Raw genomic sequence first — 22562 nt, forward strand, 5'->3', positions numbered from 1 at the left:
GCAGTCCCCGTATATGGAGGAGGAGTTCAGTGTGTGGCCAGAGCAGCAAGGGGGGGGGGGCAGGGAGAGTGTCTTTTGCCCCCTGCTAGCTTCTGGTGCATCAGGAAGAAGGGGAGCAACAGCAGGCCTTCCGTGTGATGGTTAAAGGGGCTGTGCTTCTGATTTCTTTGGGTCTGCAATTTCAAAATCAAGTAGGCCCTTCTCGATACTTAGGAACCCAGCTTCTTTGGTCTGAATCTGTACTATGTAACAAAGGCCAGTTGGGAGGTATCCTCTTGCTTGCGGGACTGTTGAGCCAGCAAAACTCTCTGGCTTAAATTCAAAGGGTCTGGTTGCAGGATAGATGCTGACATGGCTCTGCTCCTGACTAGGTGGCCCTTTCAGTGGCCTTGGCGAGGTCATCCACCGTGAAAGCGTCCCCATGCACACCTTTGCCAAGTACCTGTTTTCTGCCTTGCTGCCCCACGACGCTGACCTGGCCTACAAGCTGGCACTGCGCTCCATGAGGTTGGTACCACCCTTCCCCTTCCTTCATTTAATAAAAGGCAGCTTGCAATATGAAGGTGGGAATAACAAGTGCCCCCCCCAGATTGCTCTGTGTCTTCAATTATTCTGTCCTCAAACTTCTCCAGCATCCAGTTTGCTACAGTACTATTTATTTTCCTGCAGGTTTTTCAAGGAAGAATTAGTATGCATTTTCCTTTAAAAAGGAATGCAAAGACAAAGTTACTGATTAGCAGGTGCAGTTGGTCTGTTTCATCAATAGGCTATTTATTCCTTACTTATATAGGTGTTGTTGTTGTTTTTGAAAACGGGTATTTTAGTCAGAACAGCATTCTGAAATTCTAAGGACCCAGTAGTTCTAGTATCGTCATATGGGTTTCAGGCAAATTGTAGTGATGGAGTACAGAACTGGAGGGTTGGGAATGCTCCCTGATGGGGACCTCACATAACACCCTTAGTAACCAATGCAAAGAGTCTGCTTATAGCTGCTCCTGCCAGATAGAAGAGCCGGTCCCCATGACACAACCAAGCTGACACACGGACATGCAAGATCCCAGGAGAGGAGGCTTTGCTTCAGCCTGGCCTTTGACTGCTGCACCATGGCTCACAATGTTGTTGGAATGGGGATTCCAGCTTAAGCTCTCTCCTCACTATCCATGAGCAGCAACCCTCAGCTATGGCCTGGCAGTAGGAAGGATGGGGGGTGGGAGAAAAGCAGCTGCAAAGTGTGCGAGCCCTGCACGTCCACGGAGTCTCACTGAGCCATAGTTTGTTTTGTTGTGTCGTGTGAACCAGATTGTGTAGTGCGTTGAAAAGAGTAAGCAGGCTAGGACTGGATAGAGCAATGCCTTTGGTCTCTTGGGTGGTACCTTTGTTCTTCTTATCAGGAAGGGCATAACAGGAAATGCAGGAAGCCATCAGGTGTTGTAGTGGCTTTGTGTCCCAGCAAACAGGTTGGTCTGGGAGGGAGAGTTCTGGTTTCCAGAAGGCTGGGGGGGGGGAGAGAGGCTTTAAATAGAAACATGTGAGCAGGTAGCTCCGAACTGCAGCAGATGCCCTGGGGCAAGACAGCCCCCCTTCCCCACCATCTCTAAGCAAAACCAGATGACTGCTGTGTGCAAATCATGCTTGGCTCTGACATAAAAGCACAAGAGGGGGATGTTTCTAAACTTATATTTTTCTTTACAAGTTTATAAATCACTCCTTAGTTCTCTCTAGTGGCCTTTCAAGTTTTGTTCAAGGCCGGTCTTGCATCCATATGTTGTAGAAGACCTCAAGGTTTACTACAGAGTTGTTACAGACAGCATACCATGGACAAAGAAGGCCAAAAAAAATTTTAGACTGACCCGACCCCTGGCAGGTATCCCTTCTTCACTGGCCTGACATTGCTGGTTTGGTTCTCCCTAGGTTGCCCGTTCTGGAGACGACAGCCTCAGGCGACGTCACCCACCCTCACCATATTGTTTCAGTGGTGCCTAGCAGATACCCACGCTGGTTTACTCTGGGACACTTGGAATCACAACAGTGTGAACTTGCTTCCACTATGCTGACAGCAGCCAAAGGTAGGTGAAGGACTCCTTGCGTAATGGATTGTAGCCACCAGAAACACTAGCTGGCTTGCTCACTATTTGGACCTGTGCAATGAAGAAAGCCAGTGTGGTTCAAAAAATCAATGAAGGACAGCTTTGGCCATTGGTGGGTGGGTTGACTCACACGTTTTGGGTGGTCCTTGGACAAGGTAGCCTCAGTGAGCACTCCCTTCCTATCTCTGCTGCCCCATAACTTGCTCTCTTCCTCTACGCACAGTCCACCCACATGGCATTTCCTTGAGAACTGGTTTTATGAGGCTCCAGCTAACTTCTGTCTCTGTTCCTTGACCTTGCAGCAAGGATTTCCAGTTTTATTTACAGGCGCTCACTTAATCAGTTTGGGGCATGCCCTATAGAGAAATGTGATCATTGCAACATTTCTGGCCTCTGTTTATCGGCAGGGCTTTGGCTTTCGTCACTTAAAACTCCCATTACTAAATTTCCATCTTTATTAGGATGTCTGCGGCGTGTAGGATGAGCTCTCCTGGCTCAGACCAAATGTCTAGCATCCCGCTCCCGACCCTGGAGAGCCACCACTAGGGTTCATCCACACTTCTTCCTGTCCTACTGCTTTTTCCTGGGGAAAACCACTCTCTAATGCTCAGTCGGAGCAAAGGGCAATTCAGGTTTTCTCCAGATTGACCTTTGCTCTGATTTAGCACTAAAGAGCATGTTTTCCCTTGGAAAGGAGCGGTGTGAGGGAAAAACCACTTGGGACTTGTGGCTAGAAAGTGCAGGTGAAAAGGAAAATCGTTTGGATTCATGCTTCCAAGACACTGGACAAGCAGAAGTGTGGAGGAGCCCCTGGTCAGTGTAGGCAATACTGAGCTAGATGAACCAATGGTCTGACTCAGTATACGGCAGATTCCATTGTTCCTAAGCACTCTTGTTGTTGTTCTCCACAGGATATTTGCTTGAGTTGAGAAAGGCTGAAGTGGGTAGAATTTGAGGGTTGAGGAGGGGTCAAGTGAACACTTAATAGAGCAGACGAAAAGGCTTTGATCTGAAATTCAAGGTGTCCCTTTTATGTACACTTCATCCCAATTCTCCCCAGCAAGGCTGTGAGGGAAAGGAAGAATCCACTTTTCTGCTCTGCTCCCAGATGTTTAGGAGTGCAGTACTGTCTAGTTTAATTGTGAGAATGCTGATGTCTTAGTAGGGAGTTGGCAACCTGCCAGGCAGTAGGTGAGCTCTTTCCTGTCTCCAATCCAGGGGACATGCTGCGCCTACGTACGGTTCTGGAAGCCATTCAAAAGAACATCCATTCCTCCTCTCTGATCTTTAAGCTGGCCCAGGATGCCTTCAAGATTGCCACACCTGCGGATAACAACTCTGACACAACCCTGCTCAATGTGGCCCTGGAGCTGGGACTGCAGGTAAGGGAGAGAGGCGAACGCTAGGAAAAGCGGGGAACTTTCCAGGGCTATGGCAAGCCTCCCTTGAAGCCAGTGGTAGAGTGTGGACCTGGCTCAGAACTTGGGCATTCTTGCTGCTTTTAGGGTGGACTCTTGACCTGCAACTATACCTGTTAATTAATGGACAGAATTTACCGACCACCTGAAAAGTTCAAAGCAGCTTAGACTTCATCCAAGATAGACTTCATCCAAGGAGCTTATGAAGCCAGTTCTGCTTATTTTCTGCAACAGAAATACATCCAGTCTTCATATCATTCTCTGGGTTATACAGTGATATACTGATCTAAGAAAGTGCAAGCTTTGTGACTGTCTCTGGGAAATAATCATTGTCCACTCATTTGCCTTTCCAGGTAATGCGCATGACCCTATCAACCTTGAACTGGAGACGGAGGGAAATGGTGCGATGGCTGGTGACCTGTGCTACAGAAGTAGGTTGGTATCTCTCATTCACACATCTTGCAGGGAGGCTGCTGCCCAAAGCGAGTCTGTACATTCTGATGAGCCAGTGGCAGGTCCTGCTCACACAAAAGATAATATTATTTAAGACAACACTTTCAAGTGTTAAAAGGACTTCACATCTTGCTGAAATCCTCATAACAATTATGTTAGATGGGCACTGATCATCCCCATGTCTCAAATGTGAGGACTGAAAGAGAAGGGCTTGCCTGAGAACTCTTGCTGAGTTTGTGGCGGAGGTAAGATTCAAATCAAGGGCATCTTGAGTCATTGCTCCATGTCTTGCAGGCTACATGCATCAGCACCCAAACATCCACAAATGTAGCCGTTTCCCATGTGATAAGATCCCTGCACTAGCAAAACAACAGCAACAGATAAATGTAATTTTATACTAAGGAAGATACCATTGTGTTCAGCTTTTAAAAACATCTGTTTTTTTGGCTAACATAAACCAGAGGCCTTCGACCTATAATGTTAAGCCAGACACTAAGCTTCCTGTGATCATAGCAGTTTTGGTTACTGGCACAGCCCTTCATTGTGAGCCTTGCCAAATTTAGCAGTGATGTCCAGCTTCCAGGATATAGACTAAGAGGTTAGGGTGTGGCTGACTTAGCCTGCACCTTTGTATCACTGCAGAGCCCAATGTCCATAATATTTATGAAGACTGTTTTGAAGCAGTCACTCGGCTCTTTTTTTGCCACTGCCACATACTCAAGTGCTCCAACATCATGCTTGCCACTTTACTATTGGTTGAAAAGCTTGTGCTCCGTTCTTGCAGGTGTACGAGCCTTAGTCAGCATCCTGCAGAGCTGGTACACCCTCTTCACCCCGACTGAAGCCACCAGCATAGTAGCAGCGACGGTGATGTCCCACACAACCATCCTGCGCCTCAGCCTGGACTACCCGCAGCGAGAAGAACTGGCCAGCTGTGCCCGTACACTGGCCCTGCAGTGCGCCATGAAGGATCCCCAGAACTGCGCTCTCTCCGCCCTGACTCTCTGCGAGAAAGACCACATTGCCTTTGAGACTGCCTACCAAATTGTGATAGACGCTGCTTCCACAGGCATGACTTACTCGCAGCTTTTCACCATTGCACGGTACATGGAGCACCGTGGGTACCCTCTGCGGGCGTTCAAGCTGGCATCTCTCGCCATGACCCACCTCAACCTTGCCTATAACCAGGACACGCACCCGGCCATCAACGACGTGCTTTGGGCATGTGCGCTCAGCCACTCTCTGGGCAAGAATGAGCTGGCGGCCATCATTCCACTGGTAGTGAAGAGCGTGCATTGTGCCACGGTGCTGTCTGACATCCTGCGCCGCTGCACCATGACAGCCCCGGGCCTTGCAGGGATTCCTGGCCGCAGGAACTCTGGGAAACTGATGTCCACAGACAAAGCGCCTTTGCGCCAACTGCTGGACGCGACGATAAGCGCTTACATCAACACGACGCACTCTCGGCTCACCCACATCAGCCCGCGGCACTACGGGGAGTTCATAGAGTTTCTCAGCAAAGCTCGGGAGACTTTCCTCCTGGCTCAGGATGGCCACATTCAGTTTGCGCAGTTCATAGACAACCTCAAGCAGATATACAAGGGCAAGAAGAAGCTCATGTTGCTAGTGAGGGAGCGGTTTGGATGAGCTTCTGCATTAGTTGAAAAAAAGGAGGAGGAAAGAAGGAAGGAACCCTGATCCCTGTTGGTGGAATCATGCCTACTGGGCCAGACGGACTATGTTTTCCATCCAGAGAGGATTCCTGGATTATTATTATTTTGAGGAACGTAAACCAAAAGCAGCACGGCAGGAAGGGTTTGCTTCCCACCCACTCGCAAACACCTCGGCAATACCAAAAGCTAACCAGGAAAAATTGAATACCTCTTTCCCAAAGGGCATGGCGGATGGAGGCTGAAATGCAAACCACCTCGAAGGAGGCATGGTAATGCGTTGCTCAGCCTCTTGTGTTGCCACCTTGGCTCTTGGCTGGTGGCCTTGTAAGAGGTGCAGCCTGCCAAGACGGGCACGTTTCACCGTTTTCTTTTTTGTGAAGATCCTTAACTGAAAAAAATACCTAACATTAACTGTTCTCAGGGATTGCTTTACTAAAAGTAACAGAAGCATTTATGATACTGTAAATACGATAGTATATGTGTCGCTTATTAAATTGTAAAGTTCTAATTATTTATAATTATTCTCTTTTTGTTTGGGGGATACTTGAAATGTGTTGTGGGCTGGGGATTTTGGTTTTGTTCAGCATATCCGAACATGAGAAAAAATGAACATTTCTCAGGTTCCCCGCTCCGCCAGCACTGTTGGTGAAGAGGGGCTGGTGGGTGGTGTCTGATGAGTAGAGAGGATGGACCAAGAGTTCATGCAGAACCACCGCGACACAACAGCCCTGGAAGAGAGGAGACGAAGGTGGAAATGGCAAAGCCCGCCATCAGAGTGCGTGGACTTGGCCCATGGGCTGTCAGCCACAGCACTCGCCCTGCCTCTGCTGGTTTATGCTGTGGTTCCAGTTATAGAATACAAAGACCCCAGGAAGCCAGATTGTTGGCTGTGAAACAGTTGGGCCCATAGTGTAAATAATCATTTTTTTTGGCCGTCCTCCACATGCCTATGGATAGATGCGTGCAAGAGCTGTATGCTATATGCGCGTGGGAAGATGCGTCTTTCCTTTGGCAGATGGGGAGCAGGGAACACATTTTTCTCTTGCTTATGTGTGTCTTTTATTTTCAACTCCATTTCTAAACCGTTGCCTTTGATGGCACCTGCAGAGTCTGGTGCCCTCTGGAGGACAGCCTTCCTGGTCCCATTTCTTGCTGCTCCACCTCCCACCACTGCTTAAGTGGTTCATCTTAATTTTTTAACTTCTTCCAATGAAAAATAAAGTTGGGGGGGGGTAGGAAGCAGGAGCAACACGGCTCTTCCACTTGTCTTTGTGTTCCCCTGTTCCAGTGTGTCCTAGTTTTAAAAGGGGCAGGGAGGGAATGGGGTGGGGTGGGGCAGGGGTCGGGCTGAAGGGTAGCTTAGAAAATGTGGATTAAAATTACCTACTGTCTGACTCCAGTTTTGTTTTTCACAATACTCTGAGAAAACTGGGCCAGGGAAACCCAGGTCACCCCAGTATTTGTTGCCATAGAAGTATCATTCTTCACGTCTGACTTATTTTATTTTGTGTACAACCTCTTGACCCAATGTTTAATAAAAAAGAAGGAAGATGTTCATACCACTTCTGTATCACTCCAGCCCTTTCTGTTGTCAGCAATGCCAATTAAAAGGGAATAAAAAGACAGCAGTTCAAAGGCAGTTGTTGAGATGGGAGGGATGTGAGTGAATGCAACCTTCTAAACCACCAGCCTTGCATCCTTTTGGTCTGGAAAGAACCACATGTGGCTTTTGCCTCTTCCTGTACTGAGTCTCCAGTTACTTCACCAGCAAATATTTATATGTCAATACCCCCTGCCTCAGATGGAATATACTTGTTGTGCAGGAACAATCCTATAAAGAGAGTATGGATCTTTAATGTATAGTGGGATACATTGGTGTAACATCTGTGAATATCGTGGCTTAAGGCCATGAAACCTGGAAAAACCTCTCCCCCCCCCCCCGAATCGGAACATGGCTGTAGGTCCTCTTTGGAGGCCCTGCTATACGTCCTGCCAATAGAAGATTTTGTGTGTGGCAGCACTTTGGAGGAATTCCTTCTCAAAGGAGGTAAAACTAGGCCATCCCTGAGGGTGGTTCGGAAGGCAGGGAAAGCAATGTTATTGGCACTTGCTTTCCATATATGACTGAAGAGTCAGACTCTCATTCTTTCAATTTTAAGGCTTGAGCTTTATTTTTTGCAAGCTGATTATGCCCTCTTTGGTTTTGTTCTTTTATCTGAACCGCTGGAGGTGGTGGTGTTACGTTAGACCTAAACAGCAGTGTAGAGAAAAAACTAACAGGTCCCTGCAAGAGCCCTGCTACTCTCTTAGCTGCTGATGCCACCTTTACTAGCTGCAGCCTCAACACTGTAGCATCCCCCTTCCCACTGTAGCATACCTGTTAACAAAGCGATCATTGCCTTCACCACCACAGTTCCTCCCATGCTATTCCAGTTCTAAGAAAAGCATCCACTGGTCTGTTTACATATCACACACAAGTAACAGACTTTGTGAGGGGCTGGTGCTGCTTGTGTCTTCTATAAACATGTTTCCTTATCATGACATGCGGCTGATAACTGTCAGATGCAACCAGGCTGAATGCTGAAGCAGACACAGGCACCACTATGGCAGCAGAGATATAGGAAAAGGAAGGCTGGATTTCTTTACTGGAGGAACCTGTTTAGCTGTTGCTGGATAATGAACAGCAGTGAGTGAGGCGCAGTGCAGCACAGCATGTTCATATTGAGAATAAATATCACAAGAGTCTTTTCCACTTATTCCTGGGTCGCCTGTTCAGCAGCAAGGACATGGTTGCTCATCCTTCCTGAGTGGGTTGTGCATATGCAGACCTTGACTAAGCCAGAACAGCAGCACCAAAGCAGAGGAAGATTCAATCATTTAACTAAACACCATGTGCTGGATTGTTAATCCAGATGGGAAACTGTTGTAAATACTTCACTTTGCGGTATGGCACATGGCCATCACTTCGTAGAGACACATGGCTATTGCTAAAGAGGGCCCCAAACTGAGCAATTGGGTGATACAAGGTACCCTGACCCACCTTCTATTGTTAAACGGCAAAAAACTTACTCCACTGTGGAGGACAGAGCATAAGAAAGGCCACACCTAGCCACTGGTTGGAAGGGGCAAGAAAAGGATCCACCCCTTTCTCAGATAAGCTTTGTAGTGTGTAGGGATAAAGCCAGGATCAAAAGCATTGAGTGCTTCAGGAAGTGCCCAAGACACATACATTCTCTCCCCCTCTACAACCCACCCACCATCCCAAGCATTGTGCCATTAAAATGTGGAAAGCATTTTAATAGTGCGCTATTACAAACCCACATCCTTGTTCTTTCTCTCAGTCCTAGTGACTGGCTCTCCAGCACTCGCAAACATGATCCTCTCTTGCTGCAGTCTCTTTGATGCTTTGTCCATTTTCCATGTGGCTCCCCAAGTCTTCAGGAACATTTCTTGAGATGGCGAGAGTGCCTATGTACAGCATCCACAAAAGCCCCCACGTGCTCCGGGCTCATGTCAGGATACAGGCCATGACCCAGGTTGGCAATGTAGTGCTTGGAGCCAAAGCCTTCCACCATCTTCTTCACCAGCTCCCCAATCTTCTCCTGACAAAAGTGAAAAAGAATCAGCAGGGCAAGACAGCTGAAGCAACCAACCTAGGCTAACTTATAGTGTATTGGAAGAGGGGGAGAGAGAGAGCGTATTTGACAGACTCAGTGCAGACAGTCCTTACAACCATTGTTTGCTAACTAGGAGCATCCTGTGGCTTTGTGTGTTGGGTACAACCTCGCCCATTATTGAAATGTGTCCCCCCCACAACAACAGTTTTCCACTGAAGTAACGTGACCTTAGCTCTAAGAAAGGTTCCCTGACATTTGTCTAGGGGGCTTGTGATACCTGCCTCTTTACCTTTGGTGCATAGAGGGCACATGGATCCAAATTCCCTTGTAAGGTAATGTCTTTCCCGATCCGCTGACTGCAACAGAACAAAATAAAACATCAGTACCTGCTCTGGAGGTTGAGGAGGGATACTTGTAGGCACCAGAGCAAGATGTAGCTCCTCATCATCACAAGAATGTGAGATGCTTACGAAATCAGATGGTTTTAAAACAGGAAGAGCAATGGTTGGAAGCCGTAAGAGCTAATGATGGTTGCCTACATCTACTTGACACCTGTGTCCCAGGTGCCTCTTGGGTCTAATTCCGATGTATCTGGCTAGCCCTAGTTAGAAGGTTGTACCTAATTAAACTTATCCAAGTTGTACTTATGTTGCAAAGTCATAAAATATCGGAGTTGGAAGCCTCTAGCGAAGAAGAGCTCACTGCCCAACTCTTCCCATTAGGACATTTCTAACAAGATTTAGCCAAAATTCTGCTTCCTTGTGGTTTCCACCCATTCCTTCTAGCCCTGCTTCCTGAAACAGTAGAGTGAAATTTACTTTGTTCCGCTGACATGTGATAGAACCATAGAACTGTAGAGTTGGAAAGGGACCCTGAGAGTCTTCTAGTCTTCAGATATTGGAAGACAGCTATCATGTCAGGTCATAAAACAATACCATTTCCTTGCTTCTGAAAAGCTGGAGAGAACTAATTTCCCTAGGCAGAACAATTGTGCCCCATTTGCTGCACAGTCTAGCCATCATCCTGGGAAACTGGCCTCTAGTCTTAGAAGACATTTCAAAGATCATCTTGGCTGGGGGGGCTCACTCAGCTCTAGGCGTATGAAGCAATCAGCTCTGTTTCCCAACTGCTGCATGTGAGCAGGGTTTGGCTCTTCATAGCAGCAATCCAATGGAGGAGCTCCCTGCACCTATAAACTGGGGGCTCCTTAGTACTTTACATAAGCCTCTTATTTACTGTTCCCCAGTCCATTCCGCTTAGCCAGTAGTTGTTGTATCCACAATACCGTATGAAGCAAAATTTATGGGAAACGAAAGGATTCTGATATTGGCAAAAGCACTTTAGAAATCCTACCAACCCTCCTAGCAGTCCCTACGGAAGGCCAGTCAATTTCTCACCGAGCAGCCTGGGGGGAGATGGTCCAGTCCAGGCCAATCACCTCGTAGCCACATTGTGCCAAATCCTCTAGGGCATAATGTGCATCCTTGGCAAAGATGATCTGAGAGAGGAGACAAAACAACAGGACAACGTGGTGGGCAGGGCTACATGCTTGGCACCAAAGCAAGACTGGGGAACCTGTGGCCCCCCAGACGCAGTTTGGCCACCTTTGCCATCATCCCTGGCTGGTACTAGTGCTCCTGCGAGTTAGGAGTCCAGCAGAATCTGGAGGGCAACATGTCTCCTCCATTGTAAGACGTTCACATCCACAAACAAGCAGAGCTTCTCTTGGTGCACGATGGGAAAGGGGGAACAGGACAACGGAGAAGATATGCAGGCAGATCTTTGCAGGCAGGTCCTTGACCGCTCTGGCTTGCCCAGTTGGCATTGCTTCATTACTTGGCTGCCTTCTAGTGGTGAAACACGACTACTACAACTTTGTACTTTGCTTTTATTTTAAAAGGGGGGTTCCTCCTTAACACAGACACATCACCCCCAAGCTAAAAGGAAAGACAGAAAACAGGGAATGGGGACAGGCAGCAGACAGACCAAGAGATACCTCCAGCCTCGAATATCTTCCATCACCGCCCCTCCTGCCATCCCAGAATTGGCTTGGAATGCAGGTGATTTCAAGGGAGGTTGTGTGGGGCAGATTCCCTCCAAGCAGTCAACAGCTTGGTATATAATCTAGGAGCACAGGAAGTTCCTTCTGCAGGATTCCTTCACTTCCAGTCAATACTGCTCTTCCTGCTATCTCAAAGGAACTTGAGAAGTTGCCTCATGAGCCAGGTCAGACCTAGTTTGCACCATATTCCCTGACTGGCAACACCTCTCCAGGGTCTCAGATTTATTTCCTTCCTTCCTATTATTATTATTATTGTTATTATACCTTGCCCATCTGGCTGAGTTGCCCCAACCACTCTGGGTGACTTCCAACATAAAAACATAATAGAACCATAAACCTTCAAAAGCTTCCCTGTACAGTACAGCAGAGCTTTCCAGACTTTTCATGTTGGTGACACGCTTTTTAGACATGAATCGTTTTGTGACACAGTAATTCAGCTTTACTAGCAAACCGGAGGTTAAACGAAACCCCTTTCCAGCCCTGGGAGGAGTGTGGGGAGTGTTTGCACAGCAAACCTACACACTGCAGCTGACACACTTAATGTGTCGCAACACAGTTTGGAAAGCTCTGCTATACAGGGCTGCCTTCACATGCCTTCTAAAGGTTATATAGCTACTTATCTCATTGACATCTGATGGGAGGACATTCCACAGGATGGGCGCAGCTACCGAGAAGGCCCTCTCTGCCTGGTTCCCTGTAACTTCACTTTTCGCAGTGATGGAACCACCAGAAGACCCTTGGTGCAGAATCTCAGTGTCCGGGCTGAACGATGGGGGTAAAGACGCTCCTCCAGGTATACTAGGCAGAGGCCGTTTAGGACTTGGAAACCTGCTACCTTGTCCTTTCAATGGAAGATGCCATAATTTGAACCTGGCACCTCCCACGTGCATATCCTGAGCTTTATCATAGAGCTATACTCCTTCTCAGTGCAGAGGTAGGGATGTCCCAGATTATCAAACTGAGTACTGAGTGTGTTAAGGAGTAACCTCCAGCACATGGGTGTGTACAGTACTAGTAAACAGATGCCAAAAGCCAAACTTCTCCAGGATTTAGCAAAGTTTGTAGCCCACCTCATCCAATCAGGATGAGTTGGGGGAAACATTTTTTTTAAAAGAGAGGGTAGAATTTTCCTGCTCCCCAATTCTTACAGTAGGAGCCTGACTTAAGGGAAGGATACCCAGTCCTGCTCTCACCTTGTCCTCTGCTCTCTTTCTGACTCTACAAGAATTTCCTTTCAGCCTTGTGGCACCATGGTCCTCTGCATTTAATTGTGCACAAGGCACACTAGAGAAGATGCCCACACATACACCAGTATTGCCCATCTATATTTCTTCTGGAAGGCAGCTCCCAAAGGCCTTCTGTCCTACCCTCGGTATGGACAGATGGAGCGGCCTTCCATGGCTGCTGCTTCAATATCACCATGTGGTATCTGTTTTTAGGATGAACAGAAACTCCAACAGTCCTTCCAGCTCCAAGATCTGCTGATCCTATGAATCCCACAAGGAACCCAAGAGATCTGTCCCTTACCATGGGCACCAGAGGCAGGTCGTCTTCCCGTAGCTTGCTCTTCACTCGCTTGGCAATGCAACGGATGGCGGGGAGGGCAAACTCTGCAAACTGCTCTGGCCCCAGGTGTCCTGCGTGGGACTCAAAAAGCTGTAGAGCCTGCCAAGAGAGACAGCACCAAGGAATCAGCATCCCTCTTGGCTGACATCTCTCTCCACTCACCCACACCCCAAGGAAAGGTTGCCCTTGGCACCAAAAAGTTTGCCCACGCCTGGCACAGAACAATGCATTTTCCCCCCTAATCCACTCTCCTGACACAAGGCAAGCGATTCCAGTAAACAATCTCGAATTCTTCAACTGGAACCAATGCTATAATTAAACTGCCTTAGGCTGCCATCCTAAACCCCCTATTTGGAAGTAAATCACACGGGGGCGGAAGAATGCCAGTGGGGCTTAGTTCTGAGTACATATGAATAAGATCAGAGTGTTAATTTACAGACCTTATTCTCATCTAAAAGGTTGTGCTCTAGGAGGTTGTCACAAGCGAAGGAAATCAGCTGGAAGGCTACTACTTCTCATGTTCCAGCCGTAAGTTATGTGAATGTGTGAGGGAGGGAGGAATCGCAGCAGCTGACCCCACCTCCCATGCATTCCACATAACGCAAGAGGGAGCATCTGGGGCACACTGCTTGTCCCCATGATGGGGAACCCTGCCATGCTCCCCAATCACATGCATAGCCCAGTGTCACCTTAGTGCTGAATGAATAAAACCAGGGAGGGCTGAAGCCAGCTGGCATGATCCTGGGGAGGAGGAGAAGTTTGCTGTGTTATGCAGAGTGCCATCAGACAGCAATTTTGGCAAAGGAGGAAAGCTGTTTTCCTTTTCTTTTATTTGCAACCACAAGTGTTAAAAGCCTATTCCTAAAAACAAAGTGATTGGATTCTGTAATAAAAGGTTACATAATAAGATTACGATTAGCAGCATGGCACTACTGATTTCTTGCCGGCACCCTTTACCTTCCTAAAGTAAGCTTTCTTTCCAGATCTCATTTGTCTTAAGGGTCGTGGCTGTAGAAGACGAAGGGTGTCTCAAAAGTGCCTTGAAAAATGAGTGGCAAATTTGTCCAACTTACAACTATGCCTGAAAGCTTGTGGGCAGGAGCTGCCCAGGAGTCTACAGCTCTTCTCAAGCAGGATGATGCCACTTTCTTCTTCCACTCACCTGAGCGCCTGCAGCCACCTGCCCCACCAGGTAATCCACAATTACATCAGTCAATAACGTGAGTAGACGGTGACTGGCCTCAGGGTGCCGGTAGAGCCAGGCCTTGGCTTTGGCCATTGTGCTGGAGCCGCCACCTTCGATCATATAGGACATCAGTGTCCACTAGGAAGCAGACAACAAGCAGAAAGTGAAAGCAGGCATGAATTCAAAAGCACTTGTTCCAATGCCTCACCATGCCCAAGCCAGCTTCTGTAAGGCAAGTGGTTCTTGCAGAAACTGTGAGGCAGCTCTGTTCTTCTTCTTATTTTATTTACTATTATCATTTATTGAATTTACATACTGGCCTTCACCTGCATATCTCAGGGCGGTTCACAACATATCAGGTTACTTGTTCAGTTCAGAACCAGGCCTCAACCCCTCTGGGTTCCTAAAAACCAGAAGCTGCATTTGTCTTAACTGATGCCATTCGCTTCTAAAGATGTCATGCATTGCCTCTCCTGCCCCAAAGCTTACATGCCCAAGCTTTGATGCTTCCACTCTTAAGTTGACTTTTGGCCAACTGTAATCAGTCAAATGCATGACAATTTTTAATGTTCACCTAAATGAAATGCAACATACTTATTTTAAGCACTATCTTAAGGAGATACTTGGCACACCCTTTCCAGTGTGTCTTCCCTGCCCAGCAGAAAATGCTGGAAAGGAAGGCATAGAAAAGCCTCCTTTCTCAGCCACCTGCCACCCATCAGTTAGTTCCACAAATATCATCCTATGAAGTCAATGTTTGAGCAGCAGCAAGCTAAGGCAGGGAGTCAGGGACCCAATGGCCTTACTAGGAGAGAGCATGAACTATGCCAGCCTGTAAGTGACACCCCCCATGACACTCTCTCCTCCGCAGAGGTTGTCAAATGCTGCAGCTACAAATCCACGGTACCCAGAATCCACCTGGCCTCATGCAGCGGCACAGATGGCCAGCACATCCCAACATTTCCTAGCGCCCACCAGCATTTTTAGAGAATGACACAGTCTCTTTGGGAGACGCCCATTTCCAAAGAACTATACTTACCGGGGCGCCAGAGAAGCCGATCAAGGGCACCTTCCCTTCCAATTTGTGCCGGGTCAACGTGATGGCCTGGAAGACGTAGCCAAGCTCTGTTGCCACATCCACTTTCTGGCGGAGTTTCAGCAGGTCCTCGACTTCCTTCAGTGGCTCAGGGAAGGTGGGTCCCTTGCCAGGCACCATCACCACCTCCATGCCTAGTGCCTAGGAAAGCAGTAGGATGTTAAGGAATTTCTTTCTATAAGCGGTACAGCTGCCCCCCACCGCCCCTCCCCACGTCCAGCATCTCTTACCTGCGGCACCACCAAGATGTCCGAAAAGATGATGGCAGCATCAAGAGGAAAGCGCCGTAGAGGCTGAAAGGAAGAAGAAAACACAGACCTTGTAGAGGGTGCTCCGCCCTGTTTTTAAGCTAGAAATGACACGTGTGTAGAAAGAGAACCACCCTCTCATAGGAGAGAGGAAATATTTGAAAATACAAAGGCAGTAAGCCTGAAAACTCAAAATCCAGGAAAAACTGGAGGGGGGAAGAAGGGCAAGATTTCTGCTCAGGCCCAAAAGCTAGTGCACTATAGACGTAGCGTATGAACACCAGAACATAGGATGCTGCCTTAGGATACTGAATCAGACCACTAGTCCATCTAGCTCAGTGCTATCTATACTAACTGGAAACTCTTCTCCAGGGGTCAGGTAGGAGTCCAGTCCTACCTGGAGATGTTGGGGATTGAACCTGGGACCGTCTGTGTGCAAGGCACGTGCTCCAGCCCCTCCTTCATGAAAGAGAATGCCAGGCAGTGGTGTTGCAGACATTCCAATAGGCAGCCCGAACCCTGCAGCCTAGATTTTCAGCAGACAGTGATACAGTCCTGCCTGTGTACTGCACAAGATGATCTTCCCGCAGCCTGGCCTTCTTGGCCCTTTGAGTCCACATCTCCCCTGATTTACCACCACTGTATTATTACCAAAATATTCAAATTCAGACAGTATCACTTCCTGTAAAGGTAAAGTGGGTGTGCTGTATGTGGAGCACAGCATGGGACATGGGGAAAGGCATAAATAGGTTCCCGTGCGCTGGAGGGTATGCAGGGACCCATTCCTGTCTTTCCCAGAGTCCATTTTAAGTACAGATATGTAGGAAAACTGCACTGATACACAGGCTACATCAATACGCAGGACAATGTTGGTTTGTGGAGCTTCTCTCTACACCCATCCACCCCAAAAAAGGGCGGACAATGGCTATGCATATAAAACAGAACTTGCTTGCCACTTGCTTCCCTTCAGGATAGACAGAGCTTAAGGCAGGATACTGGGGCGGGGGGGGGGGTTGGAGCTCAAAGAATGTGTTCTCAGTCCACAATCCCCACAGTTCTTGGAAACTCTATTACAATGTTTTTAAAAGGAAAGGAGTCTAGTATTCAAAATTGCAAAAATAAAGGAGCTGTGATTTTTTTAAAACAAAAATGGCAGGAAAAGACTACAAAGATAACAAGAACCAAAACGATAATCTGTTCAAGTTGACTCAAAAGCTAAAACAGCCCAAAACAGAATGAGATTAGAATGTGTAGAAAAAGAGAAAGTGTGTTTGTGTGTGTGTGTGTGTGTGTGTGTGTGTGTGTGAGAGAGAGAGAGAGAGAGAGAGAGAGAGAGAGAGAGAGAGAGACCAAGAGCGTTATGAACATTAAAAAAAATACAGTAATGTTTACAGGTGTGCTGTCAGAGGGACAATGAACACTGAAAAACATATTGACAGGTTGTATAACGAAGTGAGGCAAAACAGAAGGAAGCACTGTATAAATGCAGTCTTTTTATTTATTTATTTTTTTAAAAAAGAGGTGGAAGAATTCCTCAAGCAGTCAGCTGCGCATAGAATTTTGGGGTTTCTTTTACAACTGAACAAAAAGGAACAAACGTTAAGCCGTTAATAACATTTTTGAAGTGAAAGACAGTGCTGTGCAGGGGGGAGAGCGTTAATGAATGTTACTAAAATAGACTTAATAGAAATATTTGTAATGATGTTGCGAAAAAGAACATGGGGAGGGGAAAAAATCAGGGACCCATGCAAGTGCAAGGCATGAAAGTGCCAAAAGCAGAAAAAAGGGAGGAGGTCCGAGAAGTAGACACATTATAAAAGAAAAAAGGGAAAGCACACTGCGCAGATGTATGTTATTTGAGAAGGAAACAGGTCTTAGAAAACAATCGTGCATCATCTGTCTTTCAGGACATTGCCAGAGCGTACGACGTGCCTTTGTGCATTTGAAAGCACACTGAGTCCAATCAAATGCTTCCATTTTGAATTAGGCAAGCTGATGCACATGTATCAATAGTCCACTTACAGGCATTCAAAACAGTGTGTATGGGGGGGGGCTTGCATGTTAGCCCCCACTCCAACCTCCCCATCCCCATGTGGAAGCTTCAGATCTTTGGAAGCTGAGCATGAAGATCTGAAGGCAGTTTCTAAGGGCATTCTACTAGCCACAATGGGCTACATTCTGCCTCCATGGTCGAAAGCAGCAATGCTTCTGAATACCAGTTACAGGGAGCTGCAGGAGGGAAGAAGCCTTAGAAGCGTCCCTGCAGTCAGGACCTCTGCCTTATCAGGGTTCCAGTCATGGATGTTTTAAGCAAGTTCAAATGAATGTCTTCAGAATAGAGCCAACATGTAGTGACACTGGAGCAGAGGCTTCATTCACACACCCTGCTACCCTTCCTGCTACATGGAACACCCAACAGAGACATTATTGCTCAGCCAAGCACTGTCTGTGCAAGGGAAAGCGTAATTGTCACAGTGGAAATATCAATTTCCTATTAGTAGAGTTGCCAAGACTTTCGTATCTTGGTTCTCAAACTTAATCCATTCCAGAAGTCCGTTTGACTCCCAAAACCATTTGAAAACCAAGGCTACAGGAGCTTCCTGCACTCAAGCGGAAGCTGCGGAAGCCATGTCAGACGTTCAGCTTCTGAAAAACTTACTTCCAGGTTTGCGGTGTTCAGGAGCCGATTTGTTCGACAACTAAGCCATTCGGGAACCAAGGTACTACGGCATGTTTTAGCTAGTGAGCCCTTTCTTTCATATTTCTTTTTAAAATATTTATATTGCATTGAAAGAAACACAAAAGTGCATTTATCAAAATTATGATGTTCTGTTAGTAATTTTACATTTGTGGCAATAACTTATTGCTTATATATCTATCTTTCATATTTTATCTCAATCCCTCTTTCATATTTCAAGCTAACAGATGCATTTTCATTTGTGCCTGCTGGAGACAACACATTCATCGCAAAATGGGGTGGAATTCAGCTAAGTTGTTGCATGAGTAAAATGAGCACTTTCCCTCCCCTACTCCCCTCAAAACCTGCTCTGGAAAATTGGGGAAACAGTCCAGATCAGGTTTAGAGGGCGTGTGGACGGGAGCTAGAGGGAAGTCCATTGTGCAAGGAGACCTTGTTCCACTTGTGAACAGCCTACTTCTCACTATGTTGAATGGACACTATTGTTTTTATATTCAAGGAACAGTGTAGAACAACATACCAAATTATTTCCTGAAGAATGCTTAGATACACCCAATGAAGAAGTCTGCAATGCTTCTAAAAACTGGGGTGGTGGTGTTTTTTTAGCCTGAGAGCTACATTCCCTCCAGGGGAATGTTCCAGGAGTCACAAGGCAGAGGCAACAGTGGGCAAAGCAACAAATGTAAGTTTTCCCTTTGCACAATGAGCTAGTTTCTACACACCCCTCTCTCTCCTCCACCCAGGCAAGCAAGAAGCATTATCAGAGCTCATGACACATTCCAGCCAGACAAAAAGAAGGGTGTGAAGCAGAGACAGTCCCAAGGGACAGATAAGGCCACAGTTGGTCCCTGGATCTGAGGTTCTCCACCCCTGACCTAAATATATAAATTTCCCATGCAACTGAATAGCAAATGCAGCAAGGAGGACATTAAAACCCAAATCAATAACTGCTATTTAGTTTTGCTATTTAGACGGAAGAGACAAATGAAATTGGTTAGGGAAAGACAGATGAGATGGTGAGTCTGGGGAGCCTCTCATAAAACTATGCTGGTGACCATCTTGTGGGAGCAAATGTCACAGTTTATACTCTGGGGTATATTCTGCTCCTGCCACAGTCTGCAGAACAGGAATAACCCTCAATTGTGAATGGGGGGGGGAGAGAACTCTCCCTCCTGGAACCTTGCACACTTGCAGAATAAGTTCACAACACACCTGCAGAGTAAGTTCACAACACTTCTCTGGTGATCGACAGGTAGCAAAGAAATCCTGAGCTGCTCGCGTCTCTCGGAACTCTGCAAAAAAAGAAAATGGAGTGGAAGGTAGATGCCTCTCAAAAGGAATGCAACTTAAGAGAGATGCGGGGAACCTAGGAGCTTCCAGATGTTGTTGGATTCCAATTTCCATAATGTTCCACTGAACATTCTGGGTGGTACTGATGGGAGTTAGATTCCAGCAACATCTGGAGGGCCATAGATTTCCTCCATCTGTGGACTAGAGGAACCGGCCCTCGGAAATGGATAAAGGCTAATTATGTCAATCACAGAGGTTTAGCAAGGAAAATAACCTAGGCGCAGGACACTATCTATCAATGCTTTTCAGAGCTGAAGTTTTCCCCAGATCCATTTTGTGGGCAGATACTAATAGTCGGATTCTTGCTTTCAGAATCCTCCAAAGACTCTGGTCTTGAGAATTTCTTTCCCTCTCCCTCCTACTCATTTTCAGATAATCACCTCTCTCAGAACTCAAGGCCAACCAGCAGGCCATCCCAGCCCCAAGGACAAGATCCAAACATCTTTGTCCCAAACACCTCAGTCACTTCACTTACCTGGGAGGTACCTTCCGGCTTGCCTCATGCACCAAACAGGGGTGTATTCTGTCTCTTCTCCATGTGCTGCTCGGAGGAAGGTATCATTCTTCAGTTCAGGGAATTCTGTGAGACTTATCAGGGAACAGAAAACAGTCATTCATCCAAAGGCCTGGGTGAAGAGGTGTGTTTGACCATTTATAAAAAACCGTCCAATATAATGTGACTCCCAAGTGAAAGAAGATTCTCCATCTCCTTCCCCTTTCAAATATTAAATTGACGACCAGGGAAGGTAATAAGTGGCACTCACTAACTAAAACTTGGAAAAAATATTTACAGACCATTTCCTCTCTCACTACCATGTTGCGGTTTTCTTTGCTGCAAGAGGGGTGCAGACAGTTTTACTTTATCAAACAAACTATTGCATTACAATATGAGGGAAGTCAGAGGGAAAAAGACACACAAACACCAGTCCAGTCCATGGAACTATCATAAATGATCAGTGCCAGACAGGAACAGTTATTCTCCTCTTAGGTAGTTAGTACAACTACAGGTTCTACATTCTATATATATTAGTCCTTTGGAGGACTATTTCTAATTTTATTTAACAGACATGCTGTGGACCACCTGAGTGAAGTTTATGGACTGCTGGTGCTTGACAGACCACAGTTCGGGAACCCTTGCTTTACACTGTGTCATTTGCATCAGAGCTAGATTTGGGCTTAGCCCTTGCACAGTGTTCAAAAGCCTGGTTTGCCATGGCCACATGTGCAAACACAACTGTATGTATATTACATCAGAAGTAGAATCCATCAAGCCCACTGGGGCCTACGTTTCAAGTAAACATGTGTAGCATTGCCAGGCTTAATAAAATGGCTTGCAAAGTGCTTTCACGCTAGCCACAATGAGAGTAATACCATCGTAGAAGCTGAAGTAGAGCAACCCAGGTGAAAGAAAGAATCTCACTGCAGCAAGGAATGTCTGCTTACAGCACGCAGAATCATCTCAAATGCGGGCCGGAAGGGGGAAAGAGAAAAAGGAGCCCCTCCTTTTTCCTCATACTCTGTAGCACTGCGTCTTAATGTCTAATGGATAAAAGCAGCGCAAAGCAAGGTGGAAACGCTTCTTAACCCAAACTTTGCCTACTGGTGCTCAGAGGAACCGACATTCGGCGCAAAGCAGACAACTCGGCACCGTGTCAGCCCTGCCTGCACCGGCAACACGAGCTCAACCCCAAGTACTGCACGGGTGGACCTGCATGTCAGAAAAGGCGTCAGGGGCTGATGTGCTGCTTCCCCGCAGCAGCTGAAGACCCAGAAGCCCGGCCAAGGGAACAAGAGGCAAATGTCCCTCATCCCCTGCGCGGAACCCTTGTCCCACCCCACGAACCCACGACCACACAATGCCTGCCCTCTCGCTTCCACTCACACGACCGGCCCGTTCTTCTCCATCCCGCCCGCGCTGCTGCGGCCGGCCTACTCCCGAGTCCTGGAGGCGAGAACAACACGCCTCTTCCTCCCCACTTCCGGGTTCATTCCCCAGCTCCCCCGATTGGTGCTCGTGGGATCCACCCACGGCTCCCGCTGGGCGTGGCCAGGGCAGGACCGGCATTACCGTAATGTGCGCTGTAGCAAGTCTCCCGGAAAAGTTAGGACGGGAGGCGCACAGCACACGCGCCGCCGCTTGTCTGGGGCGCTGGAAAGAGGGCAGAACCAGCACCGCGGAGCAGGGCTCGTAGACGCCCAAGTGGTGGGGCAGCAAAAACCCCTCTGGTCTATTTTGAGCATAGACATCCAACAAGTAACTGGCATTAGAACTCCTAATTAAATTAAATACAGTACAGAGAGCATTGCAACAACCCATATAGTTCATGGGAGCTAGACAAATGCACCAAACCCTTGGGTCAAGGCAGCAATTGTGCATGCAGAAATGAATTAAAAGACAGAAATATGCATTCATTTCCCCACAAGTCCACTGCCCGCCCTCATGTAGCCCCCGTATTCACAGCCAAGGGGAATGATTAAGAAGCTGGGTTAGTACATCTGCTACTAGTTCTACATCCATAAAATATGTGGTATTTTCCTGTCCTAGCCGATGAATGCCACTCCCTGTGCTTGGCTGATAAAAACTTTGGACCACCTCCTCCTTGGATACATTGTGCTCTTTGCTTGGAGATAAAAATTACCCTAACCACAGCACCACATGGGACCAATAGATAAAAATGTGGGAAGGTGTTGCCAAAGGCTGCTTTGTCTGTGCCTCACATATTACTCTGGAATCCACAGCTCAGTCATGATATACATACACTAACAGCAAACACAATTCTCAGAGATCCAGTCCTTATGTAACCAAAGGTGCAACATATATGTGCAAGAAGGAAGTATTATAGCAGGCTCGGGGAGACCCCAAGATTGGCAGAAGAACAAGCAAAAACCTCCACAGCAAAATTTGTCATCAGGCCGAGCAGAAGTTTCCAGAAGCCACTTGGCTTTTTAATCCCGTGTGGGTTGTGCATTTGTGTTCACCGATCCTTGTACTGTAGTGTTGCTTAACAATGTTCATCAACACTGGTAAGCCTAAGAAGCAATGTGACTCCAGATCATCATAGAACATTAATGATGAGGGAGACAGACGTGAGAAACAGTGTTAGGTCC

The 22562-nt window shown here is 47.2% G+C and overlaps 2 protein-coding genes across 5 annotated transcripts in view; one reads left to right on the forward strand and one right to left on the reverse strand.

The window, feature by feature from the left end:
- The window catches only part of ZSWIM5 (zinc finger SWIM-type containing 5), a 118459-nt gene extending 111266 nt beyond the window's left edge, over positions 1–7193 (forward strand). For all 4 annotated transcript variants that reach the window (XM_081195557.1, XM_081195559.1, XM_081195558.1 and 1 more), the window contains exons 10-14: positions 372–507; positions 1912–2066; positions 3306–3469; positions 3859–3940; positions 4743–7193. In XM_081195557.1, coding sequence (XP_081051683.1) covers positions 372–507; positions 1912–2066; positions 3306–3469; positions 3859–3940; positions 4743–5605 — 1400 coding nt within the window. In that variant the 3' untranslated portion in view covers positions 5606–7193. The remainder of the gene's footprint in view (positions 1–371; positions 508–1911; positions 2067–3305; positions 3470–3858; positions 3941–4742) is intronic.
- Positions 7194–8907: 1714 nt separating this feature from the next.
- UROD (uroporphyrinogen decarboxylase) lies at positions 8908–21467 on the reverse strand. The gene is made up of 10 exons (XM_081195672.1): positions 21337–21467; positions 19930–20042; positions 19317–19396; positions 15389–15451; positions 15102–15299; positions 14039–14200; positions 12838–12975; positions 10646–10746; positions 9538–9604; positions 8908–9233 (listed from the first exon to the last, which is right to left on the reverse strand). The coding sequence occupies exons 1-10, from the start codon at positions 21357–21359 to the stop codon at positions 9069–9071; spliced, it is 1110 nt and encodes a 369-aa protein (XP_081051798.1). The 5' UTR covers positions 21360–21467; the 3' UTR covers positions 8908–9068.
- Between the last annotated feature and the right edge of the window lie 1095 nt (positions 21468–22562).

This window comes from Podarcis bocagei, assembly GCF_964188305.1.
Source record: "Podarcis bocagei genome assembly, chromosome: 5".
Taxonomy (NCBI): Eukaryota; Metazoa; Chordata; class Lepidosauria; order Squamata; family Lacertidae; genus Podarcis; species Podarcis bocagei.